This window comes from Mobula hypostoma, chromosome 3 (genome assembly GCF_963921235.1).
Source record: "Mobula hypostoma chromosome 3, sMobHyp1.1, whole genome shotgun sequence".
In the NCBI taxonomy this organism is placed as follows: Eukaryota; Metazoa; Chordata; class Chondrichthyes; order Myliobatiformes; family Myliobatidae; genus Mobula; species Mobula hypostoma.
In genome coordinates, this window is record NC_086099.1 from 67,862,985 (window position 1) to 67,888,184 (window position 25,200).

General features: G+C 41.4%; 1 protein-coding gene across 14 annotated transcripts in view; it reads right to left on the reverse strand.

Moving 5' to 3' along the window:
* limch1a (LIM and calponin homology domains 1a) overlaps window positions 1-25,200 on the reverse strand; it is a 395,389-nt gene that overhangs the window by 5,035 nt on the left and 365,154 nt on the right. For all 14 annotated transcript variants that reach the window (XM_063043243.1, XM_063043232.1, XM_063043235.1 and 11 more), the window contains 8 exons: window positions 21,310-21,402; window positions 18,178-18,345; window positions 13,869-14,092; window positions 10,986-11,104; window positions 10,170-10,335; window positions 7,645-7,725; window positions 7,294-7,402; window positions 490-592 (listed from right to left, as the gene is read on the reverse strand). In XM_063043243.1, the coding sequence (XP_062899313.1) occupies window positions 490-592; window positions 7,294-7,402; window positions 7,645-7,725; window positions 10,170-10,335; window positions 10,986-11,104; window positions 13,869-14,092; window positions 18,178-18,345; window positions 21,310-21,402 (1,063 nt within the window). The remainder of the gene's footprint in view (window positions 1-489; window positions 593-7,293; window positions 7,403-7,644; window positions 7,726-10,169; window positions 10,336-10,985; window positions 11,105-13,868; window positions 14,093-18,177; window positions 18,346-21,309; window positions 21,403-25,200) is intronic.

Genomic DNA, 25,200 nt, shown 5'->3' on the forward strand with positions numbered 1-25,200 from the left:
CTCTCCTCTATTCTTTCACTATCCAATCTTGAGCTTTTGTCCTTCTCCCATTTCTCTTGAATAAATAGTTTATTTAAGGGGACCGCTATGATGGCTGCTCTACTTTATCCTACCTTTCTTTTATTGGCCGAGTTTCTAAACACAGCCAATCAGAAATTAAACGCTGTTGGCTCCTCCCCTGCTACCGCACTGGCTGCTGCAACTCGTAAAAAAAAGACTCTCCACTGAAAAACAATGTTAAAAAAAGCCACTGGCTCCTCCCCTCTACTGCTGTGGCAGCTGCAACTGGATAAACAATGCATGCTGAAAGTTTTGAGCAACACACACAAAATGCTAAAGAAACTTAGCAAGTCAGGCAGCATCTATGAAGGGGAATAAACAGTTGACATTTCAGGCCAAGATATTTCAGCTGATCTGGGCAGTAAATGTGAATGTTGTCAGACGAGAAAATACTTTACAAGATACACACGGTGTTCAAACGTTACTCACTTCTGGACCTGATGTAGCAGTCATTGCAATTTAGGAGACCATTGCGGATCCGGACATCTGTTCCTGTAGTTGCATCCCCAAGTTGTCCTTGACAGATACCGCACTGCATTACAAAAAAGTTAATTAATCATTTATTTTTATTTTAAAAAGGGCTAAGATCTTGCAAACTTACTCATATTCTATCAGTATTTCAATCCGGAAAAGTGTGAAGCGATCCACTTTGGAAAGTCAAACTTGAAAGCAAAATGCAAGGTTAATGGCAGGATTCTTAATAGTGTGGAGGGACAGAGGGATCTAGGGGTTCATGTCTATAGATCCCTTAAAGTTGCAGAGGATGGTTAATAAGTTGTATGTTGTGTTTGCCTTCATTTATTCGGGGATTGAGTTCAACAGCTGTGTGATAATGTTGCAGCTCTATAAAATTCTGATTCGACCACACTTTGAATATTGGTCAGTTCTGGTTCTTCGCAGCCCTATAGTCTAGGGAAGAGAAGAATTATCATGATGAAACCTGGATTAGAAGGCATGTCTTAGGTTGAGTAAGCTACAGCTATTCTCTTTGGACAGAAGAGGATGAGAGGTGACTTGATATAGGTACAGTATACAAGATGATGAGGTATAGATTGAATGGATAGCCACAAACTTCTTCCCTGGGGTGGAAACAGCTAATACAAAGGGCTCAACTTTAAGATATCGGGAGAAAAGCACCAGGGGGTGGGGGGGGGGATGTCAAAGTAGTTTTTTTTTAATATACAGAGTGTGGCAGGCGTGTGGAATGCTCTGCTAGGGTGTTGGTAAAGGCAAATACATTAGGAACATTCAAGAAACTCTTAAATAGGTGAATGGATGAAAGAAAAGTGGAGGGCTAAGTGGGAGAGAAAGATTAGATTGATCTTGGAGTAGGTTAAAGGGTTGGCACAACATTGTGGGCTGAAGGGCCTGTGCTGTACTGTTCTATTAGAATTTATAAAGAAGTATGTAATAAGATCTTGCAAATTTACTCATATTCTATTAGCCTGGGCTCAATCTTTCTACACATGATCCTAAAGCAACCTACATGAACAAGCAATGAATGTTTAATGATTTTCATGACTTATTTAATTGATGCACTTTCTTTGGGACCTTGCAATGGAAATGGATTTGATGATCCATCTTGGTATCAGTGCTGGTGGTAATGGAACTTTTAAATGTCACAAGTCAATCTGAGACCAATATCAAGTATAAATTATACAACTGTGGGGACTCTGTACATTCATGGGTTCTGTGTGAGTTCATGGATTTCTTCCAGATGCTCTGGTTTACTCCCTCATCCCAAACACAAATGGATTGATAGGATAATTGGCCACTGCAAATTGTCCCTTTGTGTAGAAGAGTAGTAGAATGTATAGGGTTTGATGGAAATGGGGGTAACATAGGATTTATGTAAGTGGAGCCTAAAGGCCGGTGTAGTTTTGGGCTGAAGGACCTGTTACTGTGCTGTGTCATTTTATTTTTAAGTATTAACACAGGAAATAAAAGCAGTGGTAGACGATTTGGACGTCTGTGCCTGCTCTATCACTTGAGGAGATTATGGCATCATTTTCCTGCTCTAATCCAGACACTTCAGTTCTCTTATATCTTAAAAATATCAACCTGTTGTGAATATACTCAGCAACTGAGCCTCCACTGCCACTTGGTGCTGAACTCCCCAGCTAGCAGCCTCCTCTACTGACCATCGATCCTATCAGATGCTTCACAAGTTTCGTGCATTTCAGTAAAGTTGCCTCTGATTATACTAAACATGAGAAAATACACACCCAATCTATGCGATGTGCTCAAAAGGCAAAGCCTTGATCTCAGGAACCAATTTGCTGGACTGTTACTGCACTCCCTTTATGATAAGCACATCTTTCTTTAGACAGGGAGACCAAGAATAAAGAAAATATTACAGACATCACCTCATCAGGGCACCAAATAATTGGAGTAATATATCTATTGCACTCAATTCCTCTTCCAAAAAAGATTAACGTACCGGTTTACCTTCTTAGTTGCTTGCTTTCAGTGATTAATGTACAAAGACACCTAGGTCCCTCTGATGACTGATACCTTTCAATCATCCCATTTAAAAGACATTTCTTTCTACTGAAGTGGATGACATCCCATTTCTCCACATCTCAGCCGGCTTGCATTTAGCCTGTCAGCACCTCCCTGATATTTTCCTCAATCATCCTCAGAGCGTAAACAGCTATCCAGCTTTGTATCATCAGTAAACTTGGATATAGCCGACCAATTTGGATAAATCCTGATTATAACACATTCATCTAAGATTTGGCCAAATCAACCTGGCTGCAGTCAGCAGATCCGAAGGGACATCCTGGTATTTGACTGTTCCCCGGCAATAATATCTGCAGATGTACAGACCCACGAGGATTCTGGGATGCTGGTGCACTTATTGCCCATTCCTCTACTGGACTCCATACAGAGTGCAAGGGCAGAGTCCCAGCCCACTGGGATTCCCCTGCAGAAGAGTGGGGAATGTGCCTCTCTATCCCATCCCAGTTAATCCTGCTTATATTTCTGATTTCATCATTTTTAAAACATTCATAATGCTTTTGAAAAGTCCCTTACGCATATTGCATAGTCCTGGCTTTCACAGGAGGCACATCTGCCTCTTGTCAAAGGCCATCAGGCCGACTTGGCGAATTACCTTACTAGTTCAAAGACTAAGGTCTTCCCAGGCCTTCCTGTACCCCTCCTGGCTCAAATAGGTCTCGGGGCATCCAGTCCATGTAAGTGCAAGCAGCCAATAAGCAATGTCCTGTGTCTGTAGGGTAATGTACTGGGTGGAAACATGTGCATAATTCACATCCACTGACATTAAGATGGGGTTCCCTTTAAGAGGCTGGTCTGACATGATGATTTAATGACAGGAAGTTTTTTTCCACGACTTTTGTTCTGTGTGTTGGTTGACAATAAAGGAGTTGTTACGGTTTCCCTTAAACTTAAAATGCCTCTGTTGTGAAAACCTACAAACTTACAAACGACGCTCTAGGATGATTCCAGAATTATTCAACATGTCAGCCAATGCAGTCGCTTTGAAACTGCTGGAGTTCTAGGAGCAAAATGCTGTCGCTTGATTTGTACAAGCCGAGTCCTAACTTACGCTGTGAGAAATCTCTGAGGTATTACTACAATAGTAGTGTTGCTCAGCAGTTCCACGGGAGCAAGAGTGGTGAGTCTTCTTGAGCAGCCACCCGAACACAATAAATATCGAACACTGAGAGCTCACCTTTTATGGACTTCAGGACTGTCAGAGTCTTAGCATGCCAAACAATTGATCTCTTTGCCTGGCCTGGATGATGCTAGGCCTTCAGAGTTAATGGACCACATGCTGCTCCTCCTGCGAAATCGCCATCCTTGTTTTATTTTTAAAGAACTCTTCATGCAGCAAATGCCTGATCAAGTTCATATAGCCCTCGCTAATGCGTCTGTGAAGCACTACAGGGAGCTTACTAAAGTGGCTGATAGTGTACACTCATCCAGGCAGAGGTGCATAAATCCTCCTCCTTTCCCTGCCTCAATTAGCCTGGTCAGCAGGGTCTCAAACACAAGCACGCTTGCAGCTGTGAAACAGACAATGCCAGGTCTGTGCTTTTACCACCCTCGCTTTGGTACGAATGCTTGGAAGTGCCAACTGCCTTTCAGCATTGACAGTGCTAGCACATTGGGACAGAGATTTTTGAAAACCATGGGCCTTCAGGTGCCAGGTGTGTCTACTGTTCATTACGGACACTCTTTCAGGCAACGCTTCTTCTGTGACATGGATGCTCAAGTGAGTGTGCTGTTAGCGTCACCGATTGGTGAGAAGGTGGAGAGTGACAAAACCCCACTGGAGGCCACCAGCGGCAGCAAGATCCAGAATTATGGGACACAATGGATGACGCTCTGCTTCAGCGGATGATGCTTCAGTAGCCCACTGGTCCATGCCCACACGCGTAGACTGGACCTAGAAAAGCTGGCTACCGCGAAGACTGTGTTTGCCAACATGGAAACGCTTGGCATTGTATGCACATTGAATAGCCCCTGGGCTTCGCCCCTCTACATGGTCTGTAAGGCCGATGGTGGTTGCCGCCCATGTGGCAATTACCGTACCAACAAAGTCACCACCTCCAATTGTTATCCAGTCCCAACATACCCAAGACTCTTCAGCACGTTTCACTGTTAATTTAATTTTTTCTGAAGTTGACTTAGTTAGCCCATCAGGTGTCTGTGTGCTTGGGGGACATTCCCAAAACAGCTGTGGTAACCCCATTTGGCCTCTTTGAGTTTCTGCGTATGCCGTTTGGGCTGAGGAAGCACAGACTTTCCAGTGGCTGAGGGACTCTGAATTAAAAGACTTAGATTTTCTTTTTCTTTACCTGGATGACATACTTGTTGCCAGTGCATCCAAATCCGAACACGTATCTCATCTCTGCACACTTTTCAGGTGCTTAAGTCAACACAGGTTGACTATTAATCCTACTAAATGCCAGTTTGGGTTGTCAACCATTGGATTGCTGCAGAAGGTATGAAACCACCCCCATCAGAAGTCTCCGCGATTGTGGATTCCCACCACCTCAGACAACTAAGAAACTACAGGAGTTTTTAGGTATGGTGAATTTCTATCATCGTGAGCTGCTGCACTTATGCTTCCCCTGTGTAGTGCCCTTAAAGGCAATGCCTTTAATGACGTGCTTGACTGGTCAGTGGACAGAGTATTTGATGAGACTAAACGAGCTCTTTCCAACATGGTCCTACTGGCACACCCACTCCCCAACACACCTTTTGAGATCTCTGACTGATGGCTTGACCATGTTAATGCAGAAGTGGTTGGTCCTCTTTCCCGCACCCACCATGTGATTTCACACAGCTCCTTAACATGGTGGACCATACCACCAGGTGGCCAAAGGTCATCCCTCTAGCATTGACAACAGCTACAGACAAGGCTCGGGCATTCATCAGCACCTAGGTTGCTCGGTTTGGCACCCCATCTTATATTTCCTCTGACTGTGGTCCCTTGTTCACATCAGACCTCTGGGCTGCCATGGCCCTGGACCTCAGTGTTAGGCTACATCACACCACACCACGGCGTACCACTCGCAGTCCAAGGGCCGCTGCGAGTGGTTTCACCGCTCCATAAAAGCTGTTCTGTGGGCTTCCCTGATGGATGAGTGTGGCATGGGGCTCAGAGCAGCTCCTAAAGAGGGCCTGCAGTCGTGTGTGGCTGAGTTGGTATACAGGCAGCCATTGCAAGTGCCAGATGATTTTATTCCTGATGCCATGACTGGCTGGTCGGCCTCTCAACAGTGTTCCACCCTCCTCAGTTATCTGAATTCCTTTGTACCTATTGCTATCTCCCATCATCGCATACAGCATTCATTTTCATCCCCCACGATGCGCAGTAACATCCCCTTAGCAACTCCCCCCCACCTCCTTACGGTGGCCTGTACCGCATTTTGGAACAAAGAGAAAATACTTTTTAAAATCATAGATAGGATGGGTAAACCTGAATGTATTTCCGTTGATCGCCTTAAAATGGCCCACCAAGATCTGGAGTCATGACATGACCACGAGTGTGTCAATACATATCTGGACAAGCCAGGATCACCTGTTGTTACTCCACCCATGGAACATAGGGCCGAGCCGGGTGGCTCAAGCAAGCTCCAGACAGGCTGTTAATGCTGGTTTTGGTGAATTCTGGGGAGCCAGTGCTAGATAATGTAATGGGTGGAAACACATGCATAATTCACTACCACCGACATTGAGTTGGGGTTCGCTATAAGAGGCTGGTCTGATGTGATGACTTAAGTCTTTATGTTATGTGTTTGGAGGACAATAAAGAAAATTATTACAGTTTCTCTTAAACTTAAAATGCCCCTGCTGTTTTATTTACAAAATTCTACAGGTCTACCAAGGTTCAGCTCAATGTTATTCAACATTGGCAATAAGAATTTTTTTAATGTCATAGATATATTGGCAGTAATTAATACTTACATTAATTAGAGGGTATTGATAAGGCCCAGCCCTTTGTGGCAAGTTTAATCATAGCTATCATGCAAACAGAGTAACATTGCACCATTCAATGACTGAATAGTGAGGCAGACACACAGATGCTACTTTTGAGAATTTAGAGGTGGTAAGGTCTACCTTGGACATCTTTTACCATTGAATCCCACTCTAGCCTGAAACTGCTTCCAATACTTATTAAACTGTTTTGAATAATTCTATGCTTCGATAATCTTCATAACTACAGGTCTTCCTATGTTTATTAAATTTATAATATCTTAACTGAGATGTGTTATTTTAATGGGAGCTTGAACAGGTCTAAATGCTAAATCCAGTTCGCTATACACCTGTAATAACTTTTTTGCTGGGTTTCTGGCAGCAGGACTGTATGAGATCTTCAAGGTGATGACTTCAAAAATACAGTAAAAGTTACCAGTGCCAGCAGAATATAAGGGAGTTGAAAACATTTCACTTTCAACCAAAATAATTGCCACTAAAATACTAAATACCACCGAGTAATTTTCTGTATTGCCATCTCTTACTGATATAGACACTAACCCTCACACTTACAAAATTAACTGAATAGCACTGATTCCAACTTGTAACAAGTTACTTTTAGTTTACCTTGCTGGAAATGTGGAAGGAGACTATGCAGAAGGAATATAACTGTTAGATTCCCTGATGCACTATGTTAGATTCCCTGAATGAACACATTCAACGGCCATCAACACGGACTGCTAGTCAAATGGCTCTTAAGAAAGTTTCTCAACATAGGCTTACCGTGAAACACTGAATGTGAAAATAAAGATGCAGCGTTTCAATGATCATGGCTGCACCTTTTCCCAGGGGAAGCCCACAAGTCGAGCACAACTTCTTCCCACTGACTGATCTACAACAAAGACAAGTGTACAAAGATCAGGGCATATTCAGTCAGTGGAATGTTTTATTGCTGACGCTATGCTAGAACAATACGCACAGTGTAAGCATGTGCACCTCAACATAATGTATCAAGTTTAATCAAGCTGTAGTACTCTTATATCTATGTACAGGTATGTAACCTAGACTTCATGATTGCATTGCAGAGACACACTACCATCTAACAGAGGCCACGGTCTATTGTATGGCACCTACCTGCTGGGAGACTGGAGTTGAGGAGATGAGTGTGGCTGAGGAAGCCATTGGCTTGATTGTAAATCTTCATGAGAGCCAGATCTAGCAAAACAAATATTAAAAGATGTTGAGAATGTCACTCTTAAAAACTATACTGTATTTCAACATCTAATGATTGCTTGCATGTCTAATCTGACTGCAGTATGTCACATAAGCAATGCAATTTATTACAATGTAAATGGTACCCAAGATCCATTAAGGAGTTTAAAGGGCACTTTTTCTTATCAACTGTTTAGGTTAGGATATACTGTAAGTAACAGAGCTCTCTTCTCACCCACAGATGGTGTCAGGCTGGTCAGTGTCAACCAAAGACCACTGATAGATTGATCTAAAAACAAATCTGACCCATAACCGGTGACTCTGAATGTGCATATGTGGTCACACAATGAAAAGTAGTCTAGCTGTTAGGCTAAGCTAGATGAACACACCCAGCACACAATTGCTGCCAGCATTCCTACCCTTCACTGTGTGAAGACTGAGAATATAAGGTACGCACTTCAGATGGGCTTCTTGATTTAGCTCTGCTAGCCTTGGGCAACAATCATATTAGTGCCCAACAAGAGCAGGGTGAGCTGCCTTAATGACCATCATCCAGTAGCACTCATATATACAGTGATGCAGTACTTTGAGAGGTTAGCTATGGTTAGAATCAGCTCCTGTCTCAGCAAGGACCTGGCCCCACTGCAGTTTGCCTATTGCCACAATAGACCTACAGCGGATATGATCTGACTTGCTTTTTATGTGGCCTGGGATCATCTTATGTCAGGCTGCTGTTTACTGACAACAGCTCAGTGTTTGATAAATTAATTCCTACAGGTTTGACCAAAAAGCTCCAAAACCTGGTCCTCTGTTCCTCCCTTTGCAACTGGATTCGTGACATCCTCACTGGAAGACCACAGCCTGCGTGGATCAGTAATAACATCTCTACCTTACCAATAGTCAGCACTGGCACACCTCAGGAATGCGTGCTTAGCCCACTGCTCTACTCTTACTCTCTCTACAACCATGATTGTGTGGCTCGGCACCACTCAAATGCCATCTATAAATTTGCTCTCCATGGTACATCTGTAGAAATTTGGCGTAACTTCAGAAGGTGATAAGGCGGCATACAGAAGTGAGATATATCAACCAGTTAAGTAGTGTCGCAGCAACAACCTTACAATCAGTGCCAGTAAGACCAAAGAATTGATTGTGGACTTCAGTAAGGAGAAGGTGAGGGAACACACACACCTGTCCTCATCGAGGGATCAGAAGAGAAAAAAGTGAGAAATTTCAAGTTCCTGGGTGACAACATCTCTCAGGATCTATCCTGGGCCCAAAATATTGATGCAATTACAAAAAAAAAAGGCATGACAGCAGCTGTATTTCATTAGGAGTTTAGGGAGATTTGGTATGTCACCAAAGACACTCACAAATTTCTACAGATGTACCGTGGAGAGCATTCTAACTGGCTGCATCACCGCCTGGTGTGAGGGGGGCATTGCACAGGACCAGAAAAAACTGCAGAAATTTGTAAGCTCAGTTAGCTCCAGCATGGGCACTAGCCTCCTCACTATCCAGGCCATTTTCAAGGAGCGACATCTCAAAAAGGCTTATATACCTACTGTAATTCACAGCTTCTATTATTATGTATTCCAATGTACTGCTGCCGCATAACAACAAACTTCACGGTATATGCCAGTGATATTAAACCTGATTCAGATTCCATAAGGTACTAAATATATCCCTGCCTGAATACATACGTGGGCAGGGGAAGACAATGAGACTTGAAGGGCCAAAAGGGCCTACTCCATACTGTTTCTCTGAAACAAAAAATAAACATCTCTGAGGACCTATCCTGAGCCCAACATATTGATGCAATTGCAAAGAAGACACAACAGTGGCTATATTTCACTAGGAGTTTGAGGAAATTTAGTATGTCACCAACGACAATCACAAATTTCTACATGCATACCTTGGAGAGCATTCAAACTGACCGCATCACCAGCCGGTATGGAGGGGCCACTGCACAGGATCAGAAACAACTGCAGAAAGTTGTAAACTTAGTCAGCTCCATCACGGGCACTGGCCTCTCCAGCATCCAGGACACTTTCAAAAGATGATGCCTCAAAAAGGCAACATCCGTCATTTAAGAACCCCATCACCCAGGACATGCCCTGTTCTCATTGCTACCATCCAGGAGATGGTACAGTGGCCTGAAGACACACACTCAATGTTTCAAGGAAAAGCTTCTTTCCCTCCTCCATCAGATTTCCGAATGGATAATGAACCCATAAACACTCTTTTCCCTCTCTGTTTCCGCTAGTTATTTAATTTTATTGCAATTTATAGATTTTATTGCTATGTATTACCATGTACTGCTGCTGCAAAACAACAAATTTCACGACATACGTCAGTTATATTAAATCAAATTCTGATATCTACTCCAATATAAATTACAAATCAGGAAAAGAGGTTACTACAAGTACATCTATTGGATGACTAACCGCTTTTTTCTGTCCACTATATTCGACTGATGCGCCCAGCTTCTATCCAGAGACCCAGTTTTCATTTCACTTTGATCATCAGGTAGCTTGTTTCTTTGAAGCTCAAGAAACAGCGGAAGTTCTTGTGCATTCTGAGATCTGTCTGAAAAAACTGGGGAGCCTGCAGCTGACATGAACACAAAAAGCAGGTTTTATTATGTGATGAGAGAGATGCTTGAATTAGTCGGCTGTTAACGTTCCTATTCTGAAGAAACAAAAATAATAAATTTTAATTAAATGAAACAAAATTACATTATATTACTGCATTTATAAGCACAGCAGTTTCACTTAGATAATGACTCTCAGGACTAAGGATTCTTTTGCAGTACCTCAGCATTGTCATAAACTGAAATGTGGTGCTATCATGGATATACTGGAAATCAGAGGGCCAGGCAATTAAATCAGAAGATTGGCAGTTCAAGCTTCACTGTGGTATGTCATGAAAATGCAGAAAATTATGCGCTGGTTCAACACATTCTGCTTTACTGTCAGTGTATGCTTAAGTGGCCTGAAAACAGTAAGTAAAGATTAGGAAATTATCCAGATCAGGGTTACATTTCACCCTTGCCATCCTTATAAAGTTCTCTTCATTATATCTTGGTTCAGTGAAGTAGTTTTTTTAAAAGCATCTCGGGGCTGGTGACATCAGGAAATGGTTAGGCTTAAAGAGCTGAAGGCAAGCAGGTGATTGAAGAAGATAAATGGTCACATCCTTTAAGTCTGAAGATCTGGGGTCTTTAAATAACAATTGGAAAAACATGGAGGCAGATGCCATACCTTGAGCTGAAACTTGCTGATAATCTGTGAGGTGTGTTTGGCTGTGTGCCTGAATCTGTCTCTCATCGGCATTTTCTTCATCTGTTTGGAAGACATGAGGTTCAGACTGGAAGTTCATCCTATTGGTAAAAAAAGTCAAAACTCAGTGAATATTATTTTATATTACAACAACATAAGCTTTTCTTCCATAGCTTTAGGCTGTTGAGTAAGATGCAGCATTATGGAATGTAACCAGGAGAAGGTCTTATCCTTGCCAGTTTTCAAAGAGCAAAATTTTCAACCTCGGTTTGAAAAGAGGAATTAATGGTATGATTCTTGGCCTGAAAGAGATAGGAGATAAATCCATGTTGCTCTTTCATTCCTCCTGGTGGCAAGCTCAAGAGGAGCATGACAGACTCTGAGCATAACTGTTTGATTGATCAGAACCAACTTCTGGTATTCAAATATAATACCATGTCATGAGTTTAGTGCATCAAGCTGATACCTCTAATTTCTAACTAAGACCTTTGAAATAATGAAAATATTTAATAGATCAGTTCCAAAGTATATTTTTAAACACATCAAGCATTCTTGCAACATACAACTCCCAAAACAAAATGCACTGATGAAATGCAAGATACTCTTTCCTTTCTCATAGAGAATATCAATTCCCTTGGCACAAATGGATTTTAAAAATGCATTTAAAAGTGTGAACCAAGATTACTAACAATTAGCGTGCCGCAAGATTACTAACCATTAGCATGCCTCAACTATATATAATTGATTGAAAAAAAAGCTGAGATTTAAACTACCAGTAGTTCCATCCAACCACATCCTTTCAGACATCTCCATATAATAGTCATTACACTGCATAGTGTGGATAGTTCTTTATGCTAAATAGTTTGTCCAGATGTCCATCCACCATAATGTAAGATGAAAAATTGAACTGACAAAAATCAAGTAGTAATAATTAGTTGCACTTTTATGTGCAATATGCGTGCATGCATACACATGTGCACACAAAAATCAGAAAGAATTATACCATGAAAACCAATCCATATTGGCTCAACATGCTTGTATAGCTTCATCAGGGTTTAATTTCCTGCTGCCGAATAGAGATTAGCATGCTCACATAAAATCTCTTCGCTATGCTTGTTTTTGTTTAAAGGGCATTAACTTGTTAGATTAAAAAATACTTTAAAATCTATGTACCTATGGTCTCAGGGACTATATTCCACCACAGGTTAAATCACAGGCTGTTTACCCAGAGTAGAAAGCTGCTGGGGGTATGGAATTCATTTTTTTCTTGGAGTATGAACAGTGAAGCCATACTGATGTACAGTATGGGGCAAATATTTTACAATAGGCTGTATACATTGTTTGATATACTAGATACACGTTTTAACATCTGTCAATTCATTAACAGATGTAACTGGCATCATTCAGTATTATATACAGGAGATTTTGAGAACTAGGCCAACAAACAATAATAATGATAGTTACAAAATCAATATAAGCACATAAGCATATAAGATGAAGCCACACTCAGGTTGGAGGAACAACACATATTCCGTCTGGGTAGCCTCCAACCTGATGGCATGAACATCGACTTCTCTAACTTCCGCTAATGCCCCACCTCCCCCTCATACCCCATCTGTTATTTATTTTTATACACACATTCTTTCTCTCACTCTCCTTTTTCTCCCTCTGTTCCTCTGACTATACCCCTTGCCCATCCTCTAGGTTCCCCCGGCCCCCTTGTCTTTCTTCCCGGACCTCCTGTCCCATGATCCTCTCGTATCCTCTTTGCCAATCACCTGTCCAGCTCTTGGCTCCATCCCTCCCCCTCCTGTCTTCTCCTATCATTTTGGATCTCCCCCTCCCCTTTCAAATCTCTTACTAACTCTTCCTTCAGTTAGTCCTGATGAAGGATCTTGGCCTGAAACGTCAACTGTACCTCTTCCTAGAGATGCTGCCTGGCCTGCTGCGTTCACCAGCAACTTTGATGTGGGTTGCTTGAATTTCCAGCATCTGCAGAATTCCTGTTATAAGCACATTTGAGTTTTGTCCAGAAGAGAACCTGTGAACACCGATCAGTACTGGCAAAGTATTAACCTTCAAAAGACCCCATTAAGTCTCAATTATTTGGCAGAAAGAAAGTGTTGTAGTAAAGTGCCCTCTGATCATTGTACCAAACATGTGATGTTGCTGCTCCTCTTCCCAGCCTAGAAGTGACACAGCAAACACCTTGCTACTGTTGTGCAGTCCCAACCCAAGTTCTTCAGCGTCACCAACCTCCCTACCTGGGAACCCCACCCACCTTTTGCCAATCTTACTCCCTGATTACCAACCTCAATCACTGTCCCCTCACCAATCTCTAGCATCTTCATCCCTACCCCTTTTATCTGTCGATTGGTCTTGACACCACCGAACATTCCTTTCCACTTCATGCATCCAGGCTGCCCACTGTACCCCGAACTTTAATCTCCACTGATATACCATCCCCAGCTTCTGATTTACTCCTTTTTCTTCAAGGCTCTTCGACAAAAGAAAGTACTTGAATTTGCAAGATCCTTTCAGTTGGAAAAACTAATGAATGTCTCTGCTCTTTACTAACTGATAGATCAATGCATGTTTATCATTGCTGACTGGTCTCCTGGCAGTAGTCCTTAACATTTTATTTTGGATTGTGTCCAAAAGACTCTTGAGATGTCAAAGAAGGAAATGACTAAGAAGTAAACACTTAACCTACTAGTATGTAGCACACCAATGATTGAAGCTATCAAAATTATTAAATGTTATGAAACTGTCTGTATCAGTATTAACAGGAAATAAGTTATACTGTAATTACTGCTCAGATCCACAGAAATTACAGGTTATAAACATTATTTCATTCATACATACCCTATTTCTTTAGATTCCAGTTGTTTCATGTCCTGCCAGTGCAATTTCTCCAATATATTTGTCCCAGGTTTATCATAATTTTCCTCATGTCCATTCCCATTCTCTGAGCTCAGTACTTTTGCTTGCTCCTGTGTTGATCTCTGTGTTGTTTCCTTATGGCTTTGGTGTTCTTTAGCCAGTATTCCTCCCTCTTCACCTTTTCGACAATTGTCAATTTCCACCATCTGTCGATTGAAGACAAATTGAGATACAGTATATATTAACATTTTTGATAACTTATGTTTTTACACCATATCAAAGTTCCAAAGTTCAAAGTAAAATTTATTGTCAGAGTACATTCATGTCACCACATATAACCCTGATTCTTTTTCTGCAGACATACTTAGCAAATCTATAGAACAGTAACTGTAAACCTATACATTCTACCTGATGCCGACAGTGAGAAGCGCATGACCTGGATGGTGAGGATCTTTGGTGATGGATGCTGCCTTTCTACGGCAACATTTCATATAGATGTGCTCACTGGTTGGGAGGGTTTTATCCATGATATACTGGGCTGAATTCACTACCTTTTGTGGGATTTTCTGCTCAAAGGCCCATACCAGGCCTTATGCAGTCAAACAGCAGGGGCAAATAGAAACATAGAAAACCTACAGCAAATGTTACGTACCCCGTAACTGGGTTGCCAAACCAGCAGAAATGGACCACTCAGTTGGAGTCTGGATTACTGGAACTAAGAGAGTTTTATTAAAGAAATAAGCAACACAGTACTCTAATCAAAAGGATAATAAATACAACAGTTCAGCAATGATAAACACACATGTACACAGAACTAGGATAATAGGATCAATCAAGCTCTATCATCGTCTAGGGGTAAATGACCAGTTTCAAAGTGACAGAGTTCAGTTTAGTTCAGATCGCAGTAATCACCGTCGCCGTAGGAGAGAGAGAGAGAGAGAGAGAGAGAGAGAGCGAATGAATATTCAAATCGGATTCCAAACAGACCTTCGATATTCCTCGCAGTCAGCTTTCGGGCGAGCCCTTTGTAATGTCTTCTGAGGCCACCGACTGTGACCCCTCTGTTTCAGATATGATCGTTCTTCCGCGGTGAACCCAGCACCCAGGCAAGGGTGGACACACACCAGGTTCCCGCCGATCGTACCTTTCCACCCTGTGCGTCTATGGCTTGGCTCCGCAACCAGCCCTCCAAAACTCCCACCGAATTGTGGGAGGCGCACCGCTTCCAGGATCTCGTTACCTCGTGGTGTCATGTGTGTGTCCTGCCTAAGCAAACCTGTCCCTTTTTATCCCCCTGCTGGGGTATCGCCTGTCCATCACTTCAAACAGTTCAGGGTTCAAACAGAGCCGATGTTGACTATACCCAGACCGGTGTCTCCTTCTGTTAAACTCTCTCGTCTCTTCATTAACATTTCCAAATGCTGCTCCATTGTCTTATTTATCTCTCTTTCTCCTGAAGACAGGTGGCAGATCAACTGTTGATCCCACTGGTGCCAGCACAGGACAGTTAACATCTTAATCTATGTGTACTTTTTGTAACCCTCTCTCGTCACACAAAATACAGGCCCTTTAGCCCACAAAGCTGTGCCGAACATGTCCTTACCTTAGAAATTACCTTGGGTTACCCATAGCCCTCTATTTTTTTGAGCTCCATATAGCTGTCCAGGAGTCTCTTAAAAGACCCTACCATATCTGCCTCCACCACTGTCACTGGCAGCCCATTCCAAGCACCCACCACTCTCTGTGTAAAAACTTACCCCTGACATCTCCTCTGTACCTACTTCCAAGCACCTTAAAACTGTGCCCTCTCGTGCTAGCCATATTAGCCCCAGGAAAAAGCCTCTGACTATCCACACAATCAATGGCTCTCATCGTCTTATATACCTTTTGATACTTTCTGAAAAAATGACCATTTGGCACCACTGGAAGACTTAAACTCTCACCCTTATTAAAAAACCAAAAAAACTGAACCATGAAGCAGAAAATACTACAAATTATGAGCAGCTCAGCTGCCACCAGTGGAAGAACAGAGAAATTAATCCATCAGAACTTTCTTCTGCCTTCATCAGAATCCTACTGAATAAAACTGTACACTCAAACTCTCTGCAAATACATCATTTGTGATGAACCACTGAAGTATGCATAGAAGCACTGCTAAAAGACCTAACCATCCACAAGTGAGTTACTGCAATTCTGGGAGAAATCATATTTGCATATATTAGTGGGGTTTCTGGTGACTAAGCAGATCCTTGTGGCCATTTTAGGTTTCATTATAACTGATTAAAACAGCAAACACAGAACAGGATCAACTACATGATGACAAAATCATACATCATCAGTCATATCACAACTGCTTCCCCTCAGGGTATATTTTTTCTCATTGACATGATAAATAGAGTGGGATGATTTCCAGAGTTTGCACTTTAGCAAGTTGATGCATACATTTAAAATGTGCTGCTAATGCACAATCTCATTTGGCAATGTGGCAGATTAAAGTTCAAAGTTCAAAGTAAATTTTATTATCAAAATACCTATATGTCACCACATACAACCCTGAGATTCATTTTCTTGTGGGCATATTCAATAAATCTATCAAATAATAACCATAACAGAATCATTGAAAGACTGCCTATGGCGTTCAGAGTGCAGACAACAACAAACTGTGCAAATACAAAAAGAAGAAATAATAATCATGAATAAATAAGCAATAAGATGGTAGGGCTATGGAGAGCTATGGTCGCATGAGGGTCGATGGGAGTAGGCAGTTTAAATTTCTCAGCACAGACTAGATGGGCTGAAGGGCATGTCTCTGTGCTGTACTTTTCTATGACTCTATGACTGTAAATAATGAGAACATGAGATGAAGAGTCCTTGAAAGCGAGTCCATTAGTTGTGGGAACATTTCAATGATGGGGCAAGTGAAGTTGAGTGAAGTTATCCCTTTTGGTTCCAGGACCTGATGGTTGAGGGGTAGTAACCGTTCCTGAACCTGGTGGTGTGAGTCTTGAAGCTCTTGTACATTATTTCTGATGGCAGCTTTGAGAAGACAGCACGTCCTTGTTGGCCGGGTTCCTTAATGATGGATGCTGCTTCCCTGAGACATATTTTCATGTAGGTGTGCTCAATGATAGGGAGTGCTTTACCCAAGACGGAATGGACTGTATCCGCTGCTTTTTGTAGGATTTTCCTTTCAAGGGCATTGGTGTTTCCATACCAGGCTGTGATGCAGCCAGTCAATATACTCTACACTGCACAGTTATAGAGGTTTGTCAAAGTTTTAGATGTCAAGACAAATTGTTGCAAACTCTTAAAGAAGTAGAGGCCTTGCCGTGCTTTCTTCATAATTGCGCTTACGTGCTGGGCCCAGGACAGGTCCTCCGAAATAAGAACATCTAATAATTTAAAGTTGCTGACCCACTCCACCTCTGATCCTCCAATGAGGACTGGCTTATGGACCTCTGGCTTCCTTCTTCTGAAGTCAGTAATCAGTTCGTCAGTCTTGCTGACATTGAGCAAGAGGTTGTTGTTACGACACGTCGCAGACAGATTTTCAGTCTCCCTCCTGTAGGCTGATATGTCACCACCTTTGATTCAGCCTACGACTACCATGTCATCAGCAAATTTGAATAGGTCATTGGAGCTGTGCTTTGCCACGTAGTCATAAGGGTAAAGCCATTAGAGCAAGGGGCTAAGCCTTGTGGTGCACCCGTCTTGGTGGAGATTGCGGAGGAGATGTCGTTGCCAATTCGAACTGACTGGGGTCTGCAAATAAGCAAATTCAGCATCTAAATGCGCAAGGAGGTATTGAGGGCAAGGTCATGGAGCTTTTGAGGGAATGACAGTATTGAATGCTGGGCTGTAGTCAATAAAGTGCATCCTGATGTACACATGTTTACTGTCCAGATGTTCCAGGGTCAAGTGAAGAGCCAATGAGATGACATCTGTCATGGACCTGTTGCTCCGGAAGGCAAATTGGAGTGCTCCTAAGTCACTTCTCATGCAGGAGTTGTATTTTGGAACTGCCATATCCTGGAAAACACTATAGGATGTAAAACAAATCATTCCCCCTGCCCCTGCAGTTAAAAGTTTTAAAATACAAGTTAAAAGTTTTCATAATTTGTCTTTATAAGATTAAGAGCAAATATCACCCAATGTAAACAAATATTTTGCACATATCCCAAATCATGTAGTTAGGTGACCCCAAAGGATAGGGAACCTTTTCTGCTGACAGAAGCATTGTAATGATATTTAGAATTATATGTATATAATTTAAATATTCTTACAGACTTACATTTTGTTTCGGTGAGTCACTCTGCTTGATCCCCCCATCTGTGACTTCAGTGGACTTGGAATTCCTAATTTCCTCTGTTTTTGAGATAGAGAGCCACTCAGAGGGAAGGTGGACAGGCAGTGATCGTGGAGTCAGCGGAGTTACAGTTTCTTGAATAATTTTACGCTCCTGTACATAATTGGAGATGAGTGAAGCACAGTTGCTCATATTTCTAGCTAAGGAATTTAATATTCTCCCAACAACTCAAAATGGTTTTCAGTTCAGACAATAAATGCAAAGGTTTTCTTTTAAAATAATAATTAGAGAAGTACATTCTGTAATGTTTATGTACTATTAGATTTAGTTTGTAGCTGTGTTGCATTGGTAAATTGTCTATTACATTACAGACAAAACAGTACTATGATTTTTATTTCTTCAATCTATCAACTGGATCCTGAAAACAATGCAAGGAAGCCTATTTTTACCTTTCGTGTGAAGGTATTATTGATACTGGGGATTCATTTGCAAGCACCAGCTATTTTACACTACTTGCTTAAAATGTCAGTTGTCATGTCCTGATTTTAAATGTCAGGATTATTTGCCCATCTTCAAAGTACCTTGATGTGAATCCTCTTGAACTCATGTTCCTACAGAGGGCCCTGTAGAATTATGGAGAACAGGCATCTTGATGTTGCTTTCATTGTTCTTTATCCACCAGTAGGATAGTCTTCTGATGATAATTACTCCAGGAGAATAGTTATCCTGATGACAATTATACCAGCAGGATAGTTTTCTGATGATAATTACACCAGTAGGATGGTCTCCTGATGATAATTATACCAGTAGGATAGTTTCCTGATGATAATTACACCAGTAGGATAGTCTCCTGATGACAACTATATCAGAAGGGTAGTTTTCCTGATCGTAGTTATATCAGTAGGATAGTTTCCTGATGATAACTATACCAGCAGGAAGGTTTTCTTGATGATAATTACACCAGTAGGATAGTTTACTGATGATAACTATAGCAGCAAAATGGTTTTCCTGGTGATAATTATATCAGTAGGATAGTTTTGCTGATGATAATTACACCAGCAGTATAGCTTTCCTGATGATAAGTATATCAGTAGGATAATTTCCTGATGATAACTACACCAACAGGATAGTTTTCCTGATAATAATTATATCAGTAGGATAGTTTCCTGATGATAACTACACAGCAGGATGGTTTTCCTGATGATAATTACTCCAGGAGAATAGTTTCCTGATGACAATTATACCAGCAGGATAGTTTTCTGATGATAATTATATCAGCAAGATAATTTCCTGATGATAATTATATCAGTAGCATAATTTCCTGATGATAATATCAATAGGTTAATTTCCTGATGATACTGCCCACTCACATGCCATCATTGAGTTCAGTCTGTCCTAATAACAAAACATTTGAACCTACATACATCAAAGTTGCTGGTGAACGCAGCAGGCCAAGCAGCATCTATAGGAAGAGGTACAGTCGACGTTTCAGGCCGAGACCCTTCGTCAGGACTAACTGAAGGAAGAGTGAGTAAGGGATTTGAAAGCTGGAGGGGGAGGGGGAGATGCAAAATGATAGGAGAAGACAGGAGGGGGAGGGATAGAGCCGAGAGCTGGACAGGTGATAGGCAAAAGGGGATACGAGAGGATCATGGGACAGGAGGTCCGGGAAGAAAGACAAGGGGGGGGGGGTGACCCAGAGGATGGGCAAGAGGTATATTCAGAGGGACAGAGGGAGAAAAAAGAGAGTGAGAGAAAGAACGTGTGCATAAAAATGAGTAACAGATGGGGTACGAGGGGGAGGTGGGGCCTTAGCGGAAGTTAGAGAAGTCGATGTTGATGCCATCAGGTTGGAGGCTACCCAGACGGAATATAAGGTGTTGTTCCTCCAACCTGAGTGTGGCTTCATCTTTACAGTAGAGGAGGCCGTGGATAGACATGTCAGAATGGGAATGGGATGTGGAATTAAAATGTGTGGCCACTGGGAGATCCTGCTTTCTCTGGCGGACAGAGCGTAGATGTTCAGCAAAGCGGTCTCCCAGTCTGCGTCGGTTCTCACCAATGTATAAAAGGCCACATCGGGAGCACCGGACGCAGTATATCACCCCAGTCGACTCACAGGTGAAGTGATGCCTCACCTGGAAGGACTGTTTGGGGCCCTGAATGGTGGTAAGGGAGGAAGTGTAAGGGCATGTACTCCTCTACTGTGGAGATGAAGCCACACTCAGGTTGGAGGAACAACACCTTATATTCCGTCTGGGTAGCCTCCAACCTGGGGTGATATACTGCGTCCGGTGCTCCCGATGTGGCCTTTTATACATTGGTGAGACCCGACGCAGACTGGGAGACCGCTTTGCTGAACATCTACGCTCTGTCCGCCAGAGAAAGCAGGATCTCCCAGTGGCCACACATTTTAATTCCACATCCCATTCCCATTCTGACATGTCTATCCACGGCCTCCTCTACTGTGGAGATGAAGCCACACTCAGGTTGGAGGAACAACACCTTATATTCCGTCTGGGTAGCCTCCAACCTGATGGCATCAACATCGACTTCTCTAACTTCCGCTAAGGCCCCACCTCCCCCTCGTACCCCATCTGTTACTCATTTTTATGCACACGTTCTTTCTCTCACTCTCTTTTTTCTCCCTCTGTCCCTCTGAATATACCTCTTGCCCATCCTCTGGGTCACCCCCCCCCCTTGTCTTTCTTCCCGGACCTCCTGTCCCATGATCCTCTCGTATCCCCTTTTGCCTATCACCTGTCCAGCTCTCGGCTCTATCCCTCCCCCTCCTGTCTTCTCCTATCATTTTGCATCTCCCCCTCCCCCTCCAGCTTTCAAATCCCTTACTCACTCTTCCTTCAGTTAGTCCTGACGAAGGGTCTCGGCCTGAAACGTCGACTGTACCTCTTCCTATAGATGCTGCTTGGCCTGCTGCGTTCACCAGCAACTTTGATGTATGTTGCTTGAATTTCCAGCATCTGCAGAATTCCTGTTGTAAACATTTGAACCTCTTGTTTTGTGTTGTAACATTTGCCCTCTGTGGAAGTACAAGTCATTGATCATATACACAGCAGAATTTGTCAATTATATTTCAGTAATCTGATTTTCTCTTACCTCTTCATGATATCTACGTTCTTCTTCCTCGACCTCCCTTTGTGCCTTTTCCCATTCCTGACGTAGTTTTTCATGCTCCCTTCTGTACCTTTCCTGTCATTGAAAGAAACACATGTCATGTTACCAGACTAGCAAGGAAGGGGTTAGCAATATTTCTCTCCTTTTAAAGGCTCATGCTTTTGTCTCTTTTGGTAAAAATTAATTATTATTCTCTTTACTGCTTGAAATTAAACTAATGTAAATCTTATTAGTGTATTATCATCCCAGTAACTATATAATGCACTTCAGTGCAATCCCAGTTGGACACAATGCTAAATTTATTAAAATATCATTAGCTTAAATGAGAGGATTTTATTGCTACCACCAAACTTCAACTACATTACAGATAAAATATACTTACAAGCTCAAGTATAGTCCAGCCTAAAATAAGTTGAATGCCCACAAAATACTTTAGATCAACATTCACAGTTGTAAATGAAGTGTCAATAAATATCACAACAAATGTTAACAGCCCCATGTAAAAAATCTTATTTTTGCATTTAGTCATAATGCATTTAAATTTACACTTGTAGTTACACATATATCAGGAATTTAGATCAACTGGTAATGATCGTGCCATTCTCATCAAACCACATGCATATCTTAAAATCAATATGGATAGAGCTTCGTGACCACAATCAGGATTATTGATTTGGTAAGTTGAAGTCCTAAATACATAGCTGTTAGTATTCTGCTCAAGAATGGTTTGAGAGAAATTATGCAGTGAAGTTTATTTGAATCTTCTCCTGGTGAACATTGATATCTATGCAGATGTCTGGTCGTGATTTCCCTACAGTTATTATGGGGAATTATCTCTATGAAAAGACAAAGAGAGAAACTCATATTTAACACTTGGAATGCTAACCTTATACTGAAAATACTGTCAATGTCACAAATTCATTATGGAGACTTTATATTTGTTGGACTCCTTCACTTGATAATGCAGTTTAACTCACGTAACTTTACAGCAGACAAGTGCTTGGATACCAACATGAGTCATGCTGTAACATATCTAATGCAGCTTTTAACCTCTATGAGTAGCTAGAGTTAATTGAAACAAAAAAAAACCATATTCAGGGATCCAGACTGCCTGATTGCTGTTTTATTTCATGGCTCGCACTGTTAGAGAAAGATAGACTTGAAGTATGCTAATATCCTTTATACACAAGAATTCATTGGAAGCAGCAGCTCAATGTGATAAAAGCAGAGATTGTATCGATGGAGAAGGATGGAAAGTTAGCATAGTTTGCAAGCAACAAATCAGGATTAGTTTCTTCTTCCAAATTGTCTCAGACCTCCTAAAGTGAATAACTGTTTTTCCTGTTGCTTGATCTGGTCAATATTCATAAGCAAACCTAAGTCAGGGAGCACTGTAATCAAGTCTATAATTGTCTTCACACATTGATCAGATTCTTTACAGTAAGTACAAACTTTGCTTACCTCGTCCACCTCCCAGGGTGTTTATGATAACTGCAATAACTCATCACATCAGCTAAAATTGTGCTGTGATTTGTTCCATACCCACATTTCAACACAATTCTGACCTTTATGAGTGGCTAGATTTGATTGTATATCCAGGACACCACAATACCTCTGGATCGGAACTGTACTATTGGCAAACGTCAGATTCAAGGTGACAGATCAGCGATCTTAGCAGGAGGCTCTTGTTCTATTTGTCCAATCTCCATTTTTAGGCATTCATACTTTTTGTAAATTTTAAACACTATTTTCTCATCTCTTAGTCCTTCTTTCAGTGATCCTACACCAGAGAAGAACTTACACATTGAACATTTTTAAACGCCATTTCTTTACACATTGAGATAATATTCTCATTACTATTCCAGCAGATTCAACTGTTAATTACTTCAGAGCCAATGCCTCTCCAAAACATACACTGACTGGCCACTTTATTAGGTATACCTGTACACCTGCTCATTCATGCAAATATCTAATCAGCCAATTGTGTGGCAGCAACTCAATGCATAAAAGCATGCAGATATGATCGAGTGGTTCAGTTGCTGTTCAGGCCAGATATCAGAATGGGGAAGAAATGTGACCTAAGTGACTCTGACCATGATGATTGATGGTGCCAGATGGGGTGGTTTGAGTATTTCAGAAACTGCATGATCTGCTAGGATTTTCATGCACAGCCGTGTCTAGAGTTCACAGAGAATGGTGCATGAATCAAAGAAAAAAAAATCCAGTGAGCGGCAGTTCTGTGGGTGAAAATGCCTTTTTAATGAGAGAGGTCAGAGGAGAATGGGCAGACTGAATCAAGCTGACAGGATGGCAACAGTAAAATAACCACAGGTTACAATATTGGTATGCAGAAGATCATCTCTGAATGTGCAACATGTTACACCTTGAAGCGGATAGGCTACAGCAGCAGAAGACCACACTGGGTTCTACTCCTGTACATAACAAAGTAGCAACTAAGTGTCATTGCGAATTCAGGCTGCTGTGAGACATTTTGGGGCTTATATATTCAGGTGGAAAATCAAGCACAATGATAATTTTAAGTAACCAACCTCAGGGAATTCACAGTTAAGACCAGTAGATTAAATCCATCTCAATCTGCCGTGAGAAGGTGACGATAGATAGATTCTTTATTAATCCCAATGGAAATGATTGTGTGTCAGAGTAGCATTACAAGTGTTCAGATATACAAATATTAGAAGAAAAGTAAGAAAGAATAAAAAATAATTTACCTCAAACAGTCTAACAGGAGGAGGTCATCACTTCCCTGGCTATAGGTTGACTCATTATGGAGCCTAATGGCCCAGAGTAAGAATGGCATCATATAGTGCTCTTTGGAGCAGTGCAGTTATCTGTGTCTATTACTAAAAGTGCTCCTCTGTTCAGCCAAGGTGGCATGCAGAGGGTAAGAAATGTTGTCCAGAATTGCCAATGGGCACGTTCTTGAACCACTGAAAATTTACATTGTATTTTTGATATTTCAATCGAAGTAGATGTTGGTCCTGGTTAATTCAAAGGGCAATTAAGGGATAACTTGCCAATTTCATTTATATTAAGCTTATACGATGATCAATGGATATTTGTAAACAAGTATGTGCAAGAATGGATGCATACAGATGAAACATGATTAGAATTATATAATTATCTTCGACCAGTTCAACCAAATAGTTAAACAAATTAAATGTGTTAGTATAGGAAAATTGCTTCCTTTTTCAGATATTGCTCCTTTTTCCCACTGTACCAAGATACTGCCATATTTATATCTACTATTCATACTTACTTAGCTGACAGACCAGTTCAGCAGACAGTGAAAATAATGAATGAGCAGTTTTAAAATTTTGAAGTTGGTCCACAGGTTCCTTATCTTGTTCCCTTTGATACTTTTCACTTCTTGATAGAGTCAGAAGTTAGACACTTAATCTCAATGGAATCAAAGTTTGAATATTGGCAAAAACTGATTGTTACCAAGTTAACTATAATTTGATAATATTCCCGGGAAACCTAATCTTAAGAGATCACTGGAGAAGATTGAGTGGACCATTTATTTTAAAAATTTCAATTTTTATTCAGTAAAATTTCTACCAGTTCTATTTTCAGAAATAATCTAAATTACAGTCATTGGTGCCCCTTTGTAGCAATCCTGAAAGCTTTTATTCCTCAGATTTTCATGGCTGTAATATGCTTTGCGGGACACTAATACTCTGCTTTCCTTTAATTATAGTTTCCTTGGCTAACCAGACCCATCCTTTTGAGAAAGAAAGCATGAAGGATTAGTGCAAAGAGTCTTAATTGAGGGTGCACTGCATTATGCAAGCGTACATCACAAGCAGCGTTGGAACATGCACTTTGTAGCAGAGGATCAATGCAAGTTACGTT